A 15594-nucleotide genomic window follows, 5' to 3' on the forward strand; every position below is an offset into this window, starting at 1 on the left:
ATGATGAATTACCCATCCAAACCACTCTGCACTTTGTGAAATTGCTTCCAATTGGTGCACTAGACATTGCTGCCAATAAATGCAGTAAACTGTTTTAGGTTTGCAGTGAGTAAGAGTTGTTTTAGAAGGGGAAAAGAGGGATTTGTGATGCTTTAAGTTTGCAACTATTGCATCATAATATTATAGTAATGCCATGAATGACAGAACATACATTCGCGACCTGCGAGTTCGCAGTAACCTCCCCTCAAACCAAGAAATTACAGCACCATGAATATTTCATGATTTACAGTAGTCTAAATCATGGCTGTATTATGTTGGAGTTGAGTAATACTAAATAAAGAGCTATAAAATGTTTACTACTAACCAGACATAGCCAACAGCAATTTGACTGAATATTTTTCACACAAAAAAATTGCAAACATGAAACCTGATAGCCAAAAAGACACATATATAATGAAAATCTTCAATTCCAATACAAAATCTATAATAAACAATTTAGACATGGGAAAATTACCATCCCCTGAGAATCCCCCATGCATATCTTGAAAGGAGAAACAGACCTAAAATAAATTCAATTTTAAGTCTGAATTTAAAGTCAATCGGATAACAATGACACAAAATTCAACACATGTCTATACTAAGCTCAACATTACATGTACATGTACCAGCACTGGAAGTAGGTAAAGAAGCATACTTGCAACAGAATAGATGTGTTCGTCTTCCATGCATATGCCTTCTTCCGCCATATTGCTTACTACAGGTTCCCTACTTACTGAATCACGGGGCCAATTTCTCTCTCACAACCTAACTCAAACGTGCTGACATTGCTTGTACTAAGAACAAATCAAACAGTTTTTCAGGGGAGTTTGTCGATAGGATATTTGGTGTATGACACATCAGCAGGTAAGGTGTGAGGTAATAGCCGAGTTAAAGGGTAACTTATTCACAGGTGACCTCATTTACCTGCCTGACTAACAGAGGGGCAGGTCAAAGGGTGATGACCTGGAATGACCCTCCTGTATGTTAAGAGAATGACAAAGGTCTATTGTTTCTTTTAAAATGAGAACAACGTCTTGATTGCAGAGAGTGAAAGATTTACCACTTGCTTTTTTTTCCTGATTTGAAAAAAAAAGATGCTTTATAACAAATTTAAAGATTGTTCTAAGTAAAATTTAGGATAAGAACCAACCCCAAATGCTTGACAGATTTTGGTTGAAGTTGCAAAAAGGCCTTGTCTTTCTAAAAGTTACAACTTTTGATGATATGATGATATTTCTTGTTCTTACTTAACCGACATGTTCCATTTTTTCTTTAAAAACCTAATAAATTTTAGAAATGAAGTTGGTATGGCTTTAAGGTAATAAAAATGCAAAATTCTAAAAATTCAAATTTATAAATAGGTCTTTGTGTACACCTTCATATGTATTTTAGTCGAAAATGTCTCAATGTGCTTTGTGAAAGTTTGTATTGAATTTTGTATATTGTCCCGTAACCAGGGCCAACCCTTATAGCCTTCAGCTAGTTGGGTAGCCATGTCTGTACTTTTTTTGACAGCCAAATAGATAAATCAAATCAAATCTATAGGTCTTGTCCAAACCAGTTTAAGAATTAACCCTTCTGGTCAAGTAGGCACTAGTGATAAATTTAGTCCAGGGTTCCAGTCTACTGAACCCCTACATGTATATGCCATCTGGTAGTCACATGAGAGAGTACCCAAGAACCAATTGCAAAAAAAATCAATAAACTTACCCAAGCTTTACAAACAAGTCTGGCTATAGCCTAGGAAACCCAGAAATTTGAAGAAAAAAGTTGGCAATATCCTTGGAACAATTTGGAATTCAACAATGCCAATAGTCATTCCATGGGCAGTAGGCCTCAGCTCCGCGGACTCAAAACAATAGCGAGTTTGTCTTCCCCGCTGAGCACTTGCGTAAGACATCCTACCCCATAGTTATGCAAATACTCCCGATGGCCCCCCGTCGTCCAATGTGAGACAGCCGCTCGGAGGAGCTTACTTCGCTCATTCCTCGCTTCGCGAGGAATTCGCTTGGCGCCTGCGGCGCCATGGGGCGCCCTTCGCCCACCTACGAGCGCCCTTCGGGCGCGCTTCGGGCGAGGTCGGCTTTCGGGTAAGTTCGGGATCCGCCCAGCCTATCACCCGATATCCCGGTATATATTCGGTATATATATAGACTCTCCTTCCGAGGCCTACAGCCTATGGTCATTCTTGACCCTAAGGTCATTCTTTTGATTCCAAAACCCTTTAAAAAATTTGCCCCACCACCAAACAGAACTATTCATAGAAACAGCCCTAAATTGAGCCCTGAACTATTTTCTGTGTAATTTAGCAATTACAATAATACTTACAGACCTACGACTTCAGAAATTAAGGCTGCCCGGGAGTCACTCATATATCATTTGTAATATTTGCATGAAAATATACAATAACTACGGTGAACATCCTCACAATTTCCTCTTTAAATCCATCTCTTGATTACGGAGTCCAGGGAATGAAACGATTCAGCCATTCATTTTGTAATAGTCTATTGACCATATAGCCCAACCTTAGCCCAACCCGTCCCAATGATTAAATACCAGTTCAACCCAGCTCATGCATGGTATTACCCAAATATTGATTTTGGCCATGAACAACTACAGGACTTACACTAGATCAGGAGACATTGTCTGGCTGTCCTGTTTCTAAACTCATGACACATTCACATTGGCACAGGTACTGTAAATCATGAAATACTAGTATTTGCAGCTGTTTTATGTTCATGGCTTTCCAAAATCATCACACCATGAACATGCATGGGCTTTGTCTTGTATTGCGTTTCTACAGTTGTTTCAATCCCAAAGATGAAAACACAACACCTTTCCCTTCCTATCGCAAAATTAGGTACAAGCGATCTCAAGATGATTTTACAGTAGGCTCCAGATTGGAGGCTGTAGGTTGTTTTTGTCAATGTCTACAGGGCCAACTCTATGTGTGGGGGATCATACCATCTATAAAGCTATCGGCAAAAGTCTACCGGTACCTTAGCAAACGGAAGGTTAGATGTGCACAGTGCTCTATAATTATCTTAATTCCTACATTGTACATGTTGTGATCTTGACTTAGAAGAATATGTCTCAAACACGATGCAAAAGCGAAATAGTAATAAGTGTAATTGTTAAAGTGGTAATACAATCTCACAATTACAAAAAACACAATTACAAACTCACACATGCATGTATTTTATCAGTGATGTACATTAAAAATGCATCATATATATATATTGTCAACAACTTGTGCAAACTGGTACATAACATTAGTTTTTACTTTTTGGTTTATCTATTTTGCAATTTGATAAAAATCGTACACCCACAAGACTGCACTAAATTGTGATGATCTCCTAGTCCTAAAGCAAAATTTAGTCCCCATGAAAATAAATGAATTTACATTTCTCAGAAGCAGTGCAACAAGGGTCAAACTTTCGAACGTCTCTTTGAATCAAGTTTGATCCCTGTTACCATATGCTGCGATTTGGAGCCAATCAGAGCTCCTGCTTTTTTAAATTCTAGGTGAATATTCAAATGCCAATCGATTTTCTATCAATGCGTGCCAGACTACATATTCTGCAGGGAAGCGATCATTGGAGCAAACTGGAGCTAGAATAGGCTGATAACCTGAGGGTACATCTGTGCAGCTATGTCTATATGTATGTGTTTTATACCCAACTAGTTCATGCACTGGTGTAAGTACTGCATTTTCTCAATTAAAGTACGCACATTTAAAACTTGGCAAAATTCAAAAGGCGGCATAAGTTGTTACCAAAGTCGGGGTGCATGCATTATTTGAGATTATCATTTCAGCCATGCAGATACATGCATGTCTGCAACCAGCCTTGAATCGGGTGATACGTTAATTGATTATATCATACTTTAATCGAGAAAATGCGGTATAGGAAAGTTAAAGAGACCGTACTATTTCCTGGCGTGTCCACTTCCAGGTACGACCAACCCTCGCCGGAGCTGGAGTTAGACGCTAGCGCGGGAAACACCAGCATGGAGGTGGCAGAGGTCGAAGGAACGTCCAGAAAGCAGCGGGGATGAAAGTAACACAAAAGAGTTGTCCAGAAATAAAAACCGAAAAGAATGTAGTACGTGGTTGTCAAACGTAAAAACGATATACGTGATTAAAAAAAGGAAAGCAAAAGGAAAGAGGGGGAGGAAAGAAATCGATATGATTAGAGAGGATTGGATTGTATTTGACAGTGCTGGCACACAGAGCTAGAGATGTATTGCAGTACCAATAGCTGAATAGTGCATGTACTAGTAATCATTGAAGAATACAATCAGTTGAGTGCAAGTCTGGGAAATTAGACAAAAACATGCCTAGATTGCTAAGTTAGACTGAACAGATTCGATTCTATGGATGACACCTTATCATTTTGAATCTTTTTTTTTTATTTAACTACATAGAAGTCAAAACAATACAAAACAAGGTTAAAAAGCAAGTCTGCCCCCCTCCCCCAAATATAATTTCTTTAGTATAGATAATTAGTATAATCTGTTCAGTATTATCTGTTCAGTAGTTGATCTATAAAAAAGATGAATATCAACATGAGATGAGAATGTTCACACAGTACAGATATCTATTGGCTCGACTTAGGAGCTAAAGATAGATCTAGAGTGTGTCATTCATAATATCGTCTGTGTGTAGCCTGTCCAAATCAATGTGCATTTGAAACAATGATTGGAAGACAATTATGCAATCGTCACTATTTTCTGTGATTGAGTTTCACTAGGTAACAAATAACATGATTTACACACAAACACAAACAAACAACACTCAATTCTTATGAACAATGCAACATCATGCTTGTTAAGTGACATTATAGTCTAACAACGCACGCAATTTGTCTGTAAATTTCAACATAATATACATTACAATTACTGAAAATCTTTTTCAATATATCAAGAATTTTTCATCACAACTACACTGGAATGTTTTTTTCCAAAAGTAAACTCTTCATCATCCAACGTCAATACAATCTTGACCGTAATGATTACATTGAGCTCTTGGCTTGTATCCGGTTACGGAGTATTTTATTGGCTTTCCATTTTTAATGGGGGCAGATGGCATCGGTCCACCTAAGAATCAATAACATCGGCAAAGCTGTCACATACAATAGCACAGACGTTATAATAACACAGGGCTGTCTGAAGGACGTCCGTCTCTCCGTCCATCTAGCATTAAAGAAATTGGCTTGTGGGAACGGACAAAAATTTCAACCTGTTCATCCAAAATGACATGAAAATACATGTATGTATTTTGGTAAGCTTAGAAAATGGACAAAAATTTAAAGCTGAAGACAGTCATGCTATAACATCTGCAATGTGTGAGAAGTCAACACTCATTTGAATGATTGCAAAGTCTTTTGTACTAAGAAGTATGCAACAAATTTTGACAGGCAAAAGTCATTAAGTTATGATAATGTACATGTAGTCACATCACATAATCACATACGCGTTAAATGACCTGCAAAAGATTATTAAGGATAAAGAGAAAATCTTCTCAATCTGAGGATTATGAATATAATTTTCATGAAGCTACCATCTGTAAATTGTGAATAAATCTAGAAAAGCTCCTTCATAACTTACAGCAATATTCATCATGCTTCTACACACTTCATTTCTTTTTCCTGCCATTTCTTTAATTTGATGCAAATCAATTTTTTTCGAAGCACTCAGCAACTGTATACTAAGTACTTTTTTTCATAATTTTCAATATACATGTAATCCAAGACCTGATCTGTCCTTCATACCCTGGGTAACCCACACAAGTGCATGACAGCATATTTCATCTCTCCCAGCCCTCCCCAAATACCAAAGGTGAGGAAAAACCAATATCGACTGCATGGAAAATTCCACTTTCTCCATCCCACGGGGTACTTTTCAACATCACATGAAGAAATGGCTCTTGGCCAAAAAGCAAATATAATGATAAAGTCAACCCAACTACATTTTTGTATTGTATCAAAGCCACCGTTCTCTCGTGAGATTTGTGCCTTCAATATTTTATGCTGGTGAATGGTTTAGTTTGACGTAAATGCCAGTCATGATAGCCAACTGAGCTTCTGTAGTTGAGCTCCTAGATTTAAAGCCTTTGAAATGTTTTACGTTATTATCACTACCATATGTTTCATTTTGTGGAATGTGATAAAATAGTCATCATACAGCAGCTTATTATGGTTAATATCACAACACACAGATAATTCTCTTCTTCATGATCAAGGATTTGGGACATGCATACAGCCCATGGCAAAATCTGAAAGCTTACGATTCTGTTGGGAGTACATTTTGACATCTCAGAATCAAAAAACATAATGAATATTATCCCCCATATATTCAAGTAAGGTCTGCAATGATAGAATATAGCCAAAATACATTGATTTCTGATGAAGGAGGTTACAAATGTACATGTATCTGGCACACCTCGTATATCCTAGAGATTATCTTCAAGATAAGCCCCTTAATCTGCTGACATGTACATGTTTGCTGTGAAAGCAGATCAACAACAATAATTTACTATTCATGATGTACATCATAGGCTAGTGGAATGTCATTAAAACTGATTTCTGTCAGAAATTTGGTATCTCAATTATAGAGTTGCCTAAATAGGATGTAACAATAATATTGTTTAAATTCTTGAACCCATTTTCAACCAAGTCAAGTAGTATACTTAGCAGTCCAGCATTCCAACATAGTAAACTTAAGCAATAATCTGAGTCGGCATCATAAAACCTTCTTCTTAAGGCGAAATGTGATTATATTTCTGTCTATGTTTCTAAGTCAGTGTGTACTAAACAAGATGATAAAATAATTAATATGTTTCCCTCCCATTCTACGTATACTTTTTTGGCACAGCAATCATAATTTAAGCCCAAAGGTTTGAGATTTTGCCTTTTGGGTCAGTTCTGGAAATACAGGCTTTCTGGACATTTTTGGTGTACCAGTTTACGTAATAAGTAAATTAAACGTAAGGAAAGCATTGAACTCAAAGAGGTTATGTGCTAAATTACAGGTATGACCTTTCTATCTATGACTCTATGAGTGGTCTACTTCCATGCAGGAGTTAGTCCAAAATGCACCAGTCTCCACTTACCCCTACGCGCACTTTGTGCGGGGTTCAAATACGACGGGGTATACTTTGGGACAAATTCCACATCGTCTGCACACACAGAAACACACACAGAACAATTTTGAGTAAAAACACAGGAAATCCAATCATAGTTACAGAAAAACAGCGACTACAAAGGACAAGTACTGTTCGCTGACACACAATGGCCTTGTCTTGGATGAACAAGTCAAAGATGGTAACATTACAAACCCAAAATATCATCAGAAAAACAAGGGATACAAAAGGACAGCTGTTTAAAGAATTAGTCACAATATTTGTCTATTTATTTGTTTATTGAGATTTACCACATTAGTGGAAGGATTGACATAACAGGTGATTATCGCCTTTTAAAGATGTCAACCACCCAGAACCAGACTTTAAGGTTTGATCCACTCACAAAGGAATGGACCTCTTGTTTTTCAACAAGTGTGGTGGGTTCTTTATCGTGCTCGAGGTGCGTGCGTGTCGAATCATCCTGGGACATACGTACACTGACTACAAATCAGCGCTGCGGGTGTGCAACCTAGAAACACTTGAAGCGAGACGAGAGACCCTCTGCACCAAGTTTGCCCACAGCATGACCGCATCGGAACGCACAGCAGATCTCCTGCCTAGCACACGACGACAGGAACATGGCCGGAACCTAAGAAACTCTGATAAAAGGACTATGGTGCCCTGTCGTACCACTCGCTATCAAAATAGCCCTGTGCCATCACTCTTGAGACTGTTAAATAAGAAATGACATTGCATCTGTAACGCAAACCAAACTTGCGACTGTAACGCGAACCAGACTGTTCAAATCAACCATACACAGTGTGACGTCTTTAATAGTTGTTCTGTTATCTTAATTCCACCGAATATGTGCCGTTTCGTGTGAAATTTTATCTGTATTGTTATAGCTGCGTTGTTTTAAACTGATGTGAGTAAAACGTACTTCAGCCAAGGGCTGCAAAGTTTTACATGAATAAACCATTCATTCATTCATTCATTCATTCATTCATTCATTCTCTTCTAAAACACGAGACCTCCAGCTTCACGTCCCATCTAAGTCCCTATAGCTAATTGATACTAGGTACTCATTTTGGAAGTGTGAGGAAATATGTGAAGGTGTAACACTGTAAAGTGCCTTTTCCAAGGGGACAACATTGGGGCCTGCCAGAGATTCAAACCAAGAACCTTCAGATTCTGAAAGATGAATCATATACTGTACACACAGTCAGACATACTTTCATGGCAGGATTTCTTTCATTCATCTTGTGAGCACACCTGTAAATCTTAAGATATTCATGGTGGTTTTATTTTCGCAGACATGCAGCAGTAACCTCTGATGCAGAAACCAGTGGATGTTTGGCATTATGCTACAGTGACAGTCCTTTCAATTGCGTACTTAAAATACCACGACCAACTCCTTTACTCCAGCTGTGAAATGACAAAACCCCCACAAACTTAAAGCAATTTGCAGTAATAAGGAAAGCCAATTGCAAGCCTGGGGGTTTCAAGTTTAGGGATAGAAATGCAATTGTTATATTTCCCTTTTTCTTTCCAAGTTGTGTACAAAGATAGCTACATGAAAAAGGTTTAAAATACTTTTCTTCTGTGTTGTGCAATATGCAATTTATGATACTGAACTAGGGCAAACTTGTATTCTTTTACAAGTTTCTGTTTTTGCCAAATACCTATTTTTATATTGTCAAGGACATAAGTGGCTGTTCCAAGCTGTGAGGAGAGTCAACAATTTTCCCACCAGTTCCAAACATTTTTGCTGACAGGTGTTCGGGCACATGAAAACATACATCTCATCTCCCTAGCTTACAAACAAATAATGACATAGCGGCAGTTTTGTTCGAATGATAAGACGAAATTTCTTTTAAAAGCCACCACTTCTTCTCGACAATGCTGCGAATTCCAGACGGATGTTACACTAAGGTCAGGGTCACTTTGTCAACAACCTTCTGCCAAAATTGTTGATTACCAGAAAGTCGTCAGTGGCAACTGTCAAAACTACCATAGAATCAAGCATATTTTGCCTGACAATCCACCCTGCTATGTACATTTGCATGGGGCTCAATGACATACAAACTCTGATCCCTATTGAAGTGATCAAAATGACACTGGCTATTCACATATTTTGGCCAAAAATATCCTATTGAGTTCACATACAATCTATCTTTTTTCTCTGAGAGACCGCGACTTTAACAAAGTTAGGAAGAAAAGTCTAGACATATGCCTAAAGAACTAGTCAGGTAGGTACCATAGCCAGTTATCACTTGGGGTAGTACCAGAAAAACCTGTACCCTACAAACTAGAGTAACCGAAGAGGGATTTTTAACATGTCCTTTGCCGTCCAACTAGCATTTTTTTTAAATTAAGGCCAGACAGAACTGAATCATCTTTGCAAAATAATTGTTTTAACTACAGCACTAAAATAATTACAATATTTCAGCCTAGATTGTTTCTTGGCAACATTCTCTTATCACTCTTAAGCTCTGGCTTTAATTTTTTTGGAATCGCTGATGTTAAAGCTGCTTGTCAATCGCCCTTTGTCTACAATTACAATTATGTTGTTGGTATTGAATCATAAGAACAATCTCTCCATTGGTTGGCTCTACTAATAACATTAAGGACCTTTCAGTCTGCCTCGATTGGCTTTCCTAATAATTAGTTTAAGGATTTAGGGATATGTTTCCTATTCATTACATGCTCATTGGTATCTATGGTCTGCTGATATGATCTCACACTTTTGATTTAAAAGAACTGAATTTTGCTTCAATACGGCCAAACTTCCTGTTTTCTTGATGGAATTTTACAGAGAGGGATATAAGAATGCAAGTTACTGTTTTCATTAACAGCATTTTTTCATTAGTAGCTTTTTGATTTTTTTCTTCATTTTTTCAAAATGATACCATGACAAACCTCTTCAAAATATGCAAAACAATTTTCCGCTCCAAGTTTTCCCCTGGGTGTCACGATATGGAGCATGCTAAATTGGTTTCATTTCCTTATTTGTTCCTGTATATCATGTAATACCAACTTTATTAAATTTTAAGCATTGTAAGCGACATACAGTAATTTGACAATTAAACAACAGACATGTTTTCTTTATGGGAAATATCGACCAAAAATATCTCCATCCATAAAATTATGGATCCGGCACAAAAATTAGGTCATACAAAAAATCATGTGACGTTTCGTCACCAGACATAATAATTCAAATTGTCATGCTTATTTATGTTGCTAGAAAACTATTAAAAGCAACACACTTAGGCTAAAATGTGATTACAAACGACTTATTTTTCAAGCTGGTCAACTAGACACTGTGAATCATTAGACGTACTGGCGCCACATACATTATAATTTGTCTACATTGATTGTCGCCTTGCCCTCCCCACGTTGAAAGAAAAATATAAACACCAAGCCCCTCCCCCAATTTCAGAACCGTCAACTAATATTTTACCTGGTTTTGTGACGTCTGGATAGAGGGAATCTGGTCTGGTTGCTGGAGCTTGGTCCATGGCGAGCTCTGGTCAAATTGAGAGATTTGAGGCTCAAAAGTTGCGGGAAAATGTTGGGAATTGTGAGGTACGTGTTCTTCTCTCGTCTGCAGTCGTGGAAAATGGTGACGTAACGCAAATCCTTTTCCTAGTCTCGTCTGAGATCTCGCGAGAAGTTAGGCGGGATGCCATGATGTCACACCGCATACAAACATTTCATGAACTCGACAAATACTGCACTAAATAAAACGTATCTGAAATAATTAAGCAAATCTCACTACTTACAATTACAATGTTTATATTTTTGAAACTAAATTATCACTATCAGACTAAAATATTTGCACCAAGTATCTATTCTAGAGGTGGTGTTTTCCAAGTTTTGCTTTTTGTTTATGGTGGTCGTGACGTATTACTTGACCACAGCTTCCAAGATGGCGATGCAAGCAGCGAGAAAGGCGAATGTGAGTTTTAAAATGCCTATTGAACCTTTATAATCCTTAAGATAGACTCTAAATTGTGTTTCAGTCATAGTTTATGCATTCTTGATTTTTGTTTGTGAGTTTGATCGGTCCTATTATCGTTTATTTAGATGTAAATCCTGGTTTTCGGTGGGGTGCTGGGCAGTGATGTGTTTGGTAACACATGCAGACTTCTTTCCTCCTCTAAAAAAATATTGCTTCTTTACTTTCCCAGGTTCGGTTGCCGCCAGAAGTCAACCGGATCCTCTACGTCCGAAACCTTCCCTACAAGATCACAGCGGAAGAGATGTACGACATCTTCGGCAAGTACGGGGCCATCAGACAGATTCGAATGTAAGTCTACGATCGCTTTTGGCTTTGTCTGTAAAATTGTTGTTTTAAATAAAAAATTGGTTAGATGCCGCGAAGTAGGCGGCAATGCCTTAACCGTATATGTGTTGTAAACCCGCAAGCGGGTCTTCCGTCCTTATCAAGGGGAGTGCTAACCTTCTCTCCTTTCATACAACACGCCAAGAAGGACAGGTGTGCTACCTTTATAAATGGGCAGTTCTCTAGACGTCTTCTTGTTGTGGTTCTAAGACACTTTGCACTTTAAAAACGTCTTTAGCACACGATTTAAGAAGTAAGATCAATGTTAAATGGTTTTGTTGGTATTAGGGTACTTTTGGGGACATTTTCCAGAAATGATATTTAGCAATTTTGGTCATGTTTTGCATTTTTATTACTCATTCTATGTTTTTTCGTACCAGTTAGTGTGCCGGGCATTATGGGATAGATTTATGCAAAGCATTATGGGATACATGAAGGAGACTATGGTTATCATTGTACTCATATCATAATGTATCAAGAATGTATACCTAATATGTACCTATTGCCTCTTTAAAGCTTTGACATGTCATATTTAGAATTTTCAACAACGGAAATGTGGAATGTCATATTCATGTTCTTTTTTTTATTCTTAAGGGGTAACACACCAGAGACAAAGGGCACAGCGTATGTTGTTTATGAAGACATCTTTGATGCGAAGAATGCGTGTGACCATCTCTCAGGGTTCAACGTCTGCAACAGATATCTGGTGGTACTGTACTACCAACCCAACAGGGTAAGCTATATTCGATAGTTTGATATTCACAATTTGCTTCCAAGAACAGTTAGTTATCATATGATATTGTCATTATTTGAATATTGGCTACTGTAATATGCGTAATGTTGAGTATTAGAAATCCTGGTAAAACCAATAAAACTAACACATGAAGTTTGAAAACTTGTTTTCGGTTTATCATACCTCCATTGTTACCCTACCAATTGCTCTTTATTATGAGCACATACATTAACCCTTGCAATGATACCCTACTTCTTTTGATATAATTTATGGGTTGAGCACCAATGTGTGTGTGTGAGAAGGTTGCTGCAAAAAGCCTATCTTCATGTATAACGAAACAAACACTTCTGCTATGCTTCTATCACTCAGTGTCATTAGTCCATGATTTTCTTTTCATGCTTTTTTATTATTAAATTACTTTGCCATTTTCTTGGTAAATATCATGTATAAAGATTTTTTCTCATGAAGTTCTGTACTTGTGTTTCCCCTTGTAGGCATTTAAGAAGGTTGACCAGAAGAAAAAGGAAGAGGAGCTGTCCAAGCTCAAGGCCAAGTATGGAGTCGGGGGAGACGCAGCAAGAACAGAGGCTAAATAGGATTAGAACTTTTGTACCCGAACGACTCAAAATTAAACTCGAGACAGTTTCCCTACACTCGTATTGAAATGTGAACTTTGTGATCAGGAAGTCTCCACAAGAAAAGGTTTTCTGGGAGACCTAAGCAGTAAAATAAATCCATACATGTACGGATGTAAAATTGTAACTCTTTAAAACTATTGTTGTAACATACATAACAAAAATGAAAGATGTTTGGTCATAGAATTTTACAAGGTATGATTCTATCATCTATGATAAAATGCTGGATCACATGTTAGCAACCAAAAACATAATTAGTTTTGAGCCCTGATGTAGGTTGTTATTAAAGTATGAAGTTGTTAGAAAAGTGGTGTATATTTTAGTAATATCACTTTGTTTTTCCAGCCAAAACATTTTTGACTTTGGCCAATGTTCCAGTGTAGAATCATGTTTTACAAACTGATTTTCTTTGATCTACATAACTTTTAAAATCAAACTCTGTGATATATGTTGATTCTCCAAGACTGCATGTATACATAAAGCTATCACACATTTTTATTTGAACAAATTGAAGTACGGTTACAGTATAACAGTGCACACTGTAGTGGAATAGCAGTCTGCACTCTAAGTTACCAAATCAGAAAATCACCCTAAGCAAACAAAAGTGGAAGTGTCATCATCACAGGAAAGTTAACATGACTGTGTACATTGGTTCTTTACATTCCTTAACTTTAGACAAATGAAAGGACATGAACCAGATACTTAATAAATTTTGGTAGAATTCTTACTAGGAAACATGTTGCATCTTCTTTTTTTTCATAATACATGTACAGTTGTACTTGACTTGTCATTGCTTCTAATTTGACAAGGCTAACAGTTACTAAAAACATGTACTATAAATTGAACAATGCTTAGTACAAAAACTACAAAAGTTTGAAAGACCATCTGTGTTTGAGGAAATCATCTTGAAAGAAAAGTTATCTTCTATCACAAAGGATTTTGGATTCACACATTTTTTTATTGGTCCACTCTTCAAGTCACCTGTCTATAATTTACATAGGATGGTGTATCAAAAGACAATAGTCACCCCACCCATTCCTTGACAAAGACAGAGAATGGCACAGAAGCAATTAGTTGTCCCTTATGTTGGATCTTGGATGTGACTGGAGGAATTTCTTTGAAAAGCCCAGAGCTGGTTGCAGCAAACATGCAGCTTTCATATCATAAGCTAGATGTCGCTTCTACTCTATCACTTCTAAATCTAAAATAAAGGCGCCATAGTGATCTGCTCATTTCAATGCCTGTATTTAGGTTATCACTCAACATATGTTTTTGTCAACTACCTCATCGAAGTTAAAAGGTTTAATTCTGCACAGGCTTTGGGTCTAGATTTTACATGGAATGGATATTTCACTGGACTATTACTTATACAAAGTTCAGCATTTTCGACACCAGAGAAGAACGCTACTGTCTTGTTTTCTTAGGTCGCAGCACAAATTTCTTTTCAACTGCTTTCTGTTACACTTTACACCACATTGACGACAGTATACTAGTAAGTGATAAGGGATCCTTTTCTGTTTTCTTTGTGAATAAGGTATGCAACAATCATAGTTTAACTTTGGAACACGTGGCCTTAACCAAGCTACATTATATTCATTGTCTCTAAAAGTAAACATGCTAACAAATCATCCTCATTTTAAAGAATCAGACTGAAAAGGAAAATGTGGGAGAAGTTTTTTTAAACTTTTCTTTACAAGCTATAGTGAGTAAGATCGTACATATTCTATACTTCTACTTTGTGTTATGTTTACGAATTCTTGCCATGCTTTGTACCATGTACAATTGTCGTGCAATAAAGTTCGTCATATTAAAGATTCGCCAATTTCTTACGGCACTAAATCATGCAGAATCTCATCCAACAAACTAGTAGAAAGAACCCTACAGAAACTGCTAATTTCGCACCTCGCTGAAAACTTCAGTTACTGCGTATTTCTGTCAAGTTTTCAAAGGGAGACGGTCCGTCCGAGAAGCGTCTCATAGTGGCGGCAAAAGGTCGGCCTGTCGTCTAGGTGCGTCATGGAAAGGAATGAACGAAGTTGGAATGATGATGAACGTCGTCGGGAAGGTTTAGAGCAATAACAATGAAAATTTGATGTGGATACTCAGCCATATGTATCATTTGGAATGAAGTCAATAGATGGTGTTTTGTTTGAACTACCTGGGGCCATCTGGCAAAAGAAGTTTGCCTTCTTGTGGCATGCAAAGTCGTTCCATTTTCTCGATAGAACGACGCAATCTTCATTCCAACTGTTATTTGGTTCTCCCCGATCCCAATTGGTGTAGTTCCCCAGTGGCGTCCCATCCACCCACTCAAACCTTCCTTCTGCGCGCTGATCATGCAGACCGATCCAGAAACTGTGTTTCGGATCACGTAAGGAGACAAGGAAGTCGTTGGTCTCAGCGTCTCGGGCCGGCATGGCGAGGGTGCCGCCATCTTTGCGACAGGTCTCGGCCGAATCGCTGAAGGACTTCCGTGTGTTGAACGCTTTGAAGCAGGTCTCACGCCACTTTGTGTAACCTCCGGTACAACACACTAGAAAATGTTTTACATTGATATGGCAGGGTTAGGTATACTAAAATAATATGGTCAGACACAACAGACACCCATCTCAGCAAAAACGAGTCATTAGAATACACGGTACGTCCTTTTCAGGTAATAAGATTTGAATTTGGTAAAGAAACGGAAAATGAATTACGCGTCGTTTCAATGACGCGTAGTCAG

At 37.7% G+C, this 15594-nt stretch overlaps 2 protein-coding genes and 1 non-coding gene across 6 annotated transcripts in view; 1 reads left to right on the plus strand and 2 right to left on the minus strand.

Moving 5' to 3' along the window:
• LOC136424796 (tumor protein D54-like) overlaps window positions 1–10818 on the minus strand; it is a 28028-nt gene extending 17210 nt beyond the window's left edge. The window contains exons 1-3 of one of the 4 annotated variants that reach the window (XM_066413457.1): window positions 10620–10818; window positions 7151–7216; window positions 3968–4027 (exon numbers count right to left, since the gene is read on the minus strand). In XM_066413457.1, the coding sequence (XP_066269554.1) occupies window positions 3968–4027; window positions 7151–7216; window positions 10620–10677 (184 nt within the window). In that variant the 5' untranslated portion in view covers window positions 10678–10818. Of the gene's footprint in view, window positions 1–694; window positions 957–3967; window positions 4028–7150; window positions 7217–10619 lie in introns of those variants that run through there. The other 3 variants (XM_066413458.1, XM_066413459.1, XM_066413460.1) reach the window with 3 other exon arrangements.
• A 168-nt stretch (window positions 10819–10986) lies between these two features.
• On the plus strand, window positions 10987–13607 carry LOC136424798 (splicing factor 3B subunit 6-like). Its single transcript, XM_066413461.1, has 5 exons — window positions 10987–11117; window positions 11350–11468; window positions 12099–12237; window positions 12732–12834; window positions 13027–13607. Exons 1-4 carry the CDS (start codon window positions 11049–11051, stop codon window positions 12831–12833), a joined length of 429 nt encoding a protein of 142 aa, XP_066269558.1. The 5' UTR covers window positions 10987–11048; the 3' UTR covers window position 12834; window positions 13027–13607.
• Window positions 11517–11643, minus strand: LOC136424865 (U6atac minor spliceosomal RNA). Its single transcript, XR_010753947.1, has one exon. It is a non-coding gene; the product is annotated as a U6atac minor spliceosomal RNA (small nuclear RNA).
• Window positions 13608–15594: the final 1987 nt, after the last annotated feature.

The sequence above is a fragment of the Branchiostoma lanceolatum genome, chromosome 18 (genome assembly GCF_035083965.1).
Source record: "Branchiostoma lanceolatum isolate klBraLanc5 chromosome 18, klBraLanc5.hap2, whole genome shotgun sequence".
Classification (NCBI taxonomy): Eukaryota; Metazoa; Chordata; class Leptocardii; order Amphioxiformes; family Branchiostomatidae; genus Branchiostoma; species Branchiostoma lanceolatum.

Bases quoted from the DNA above. Each gene is read 5' to 3' on its own strand.
- LOC136424798 (XM_066413461.1), top strand. From the start codon at position 11,049: ATGGTGGTCGTGACGTATTACTTGACCACAGCTTCCAAGATGGCGATG. The intron at 11,469-12,098 runs GTAAGTCTACGA...TTTATTCTTAAG, and splicing joins GCCATCAGACAGATTCGAAT to GGGTAACACACCAGAGACAA. The intron at 12,238-12,731 runs GTAAGCTATATT...TTCCCCTTGTAG, and splicing joins TGTACTACCAACCCAACAGG to GCATTTAAGAAGGTTGACCA.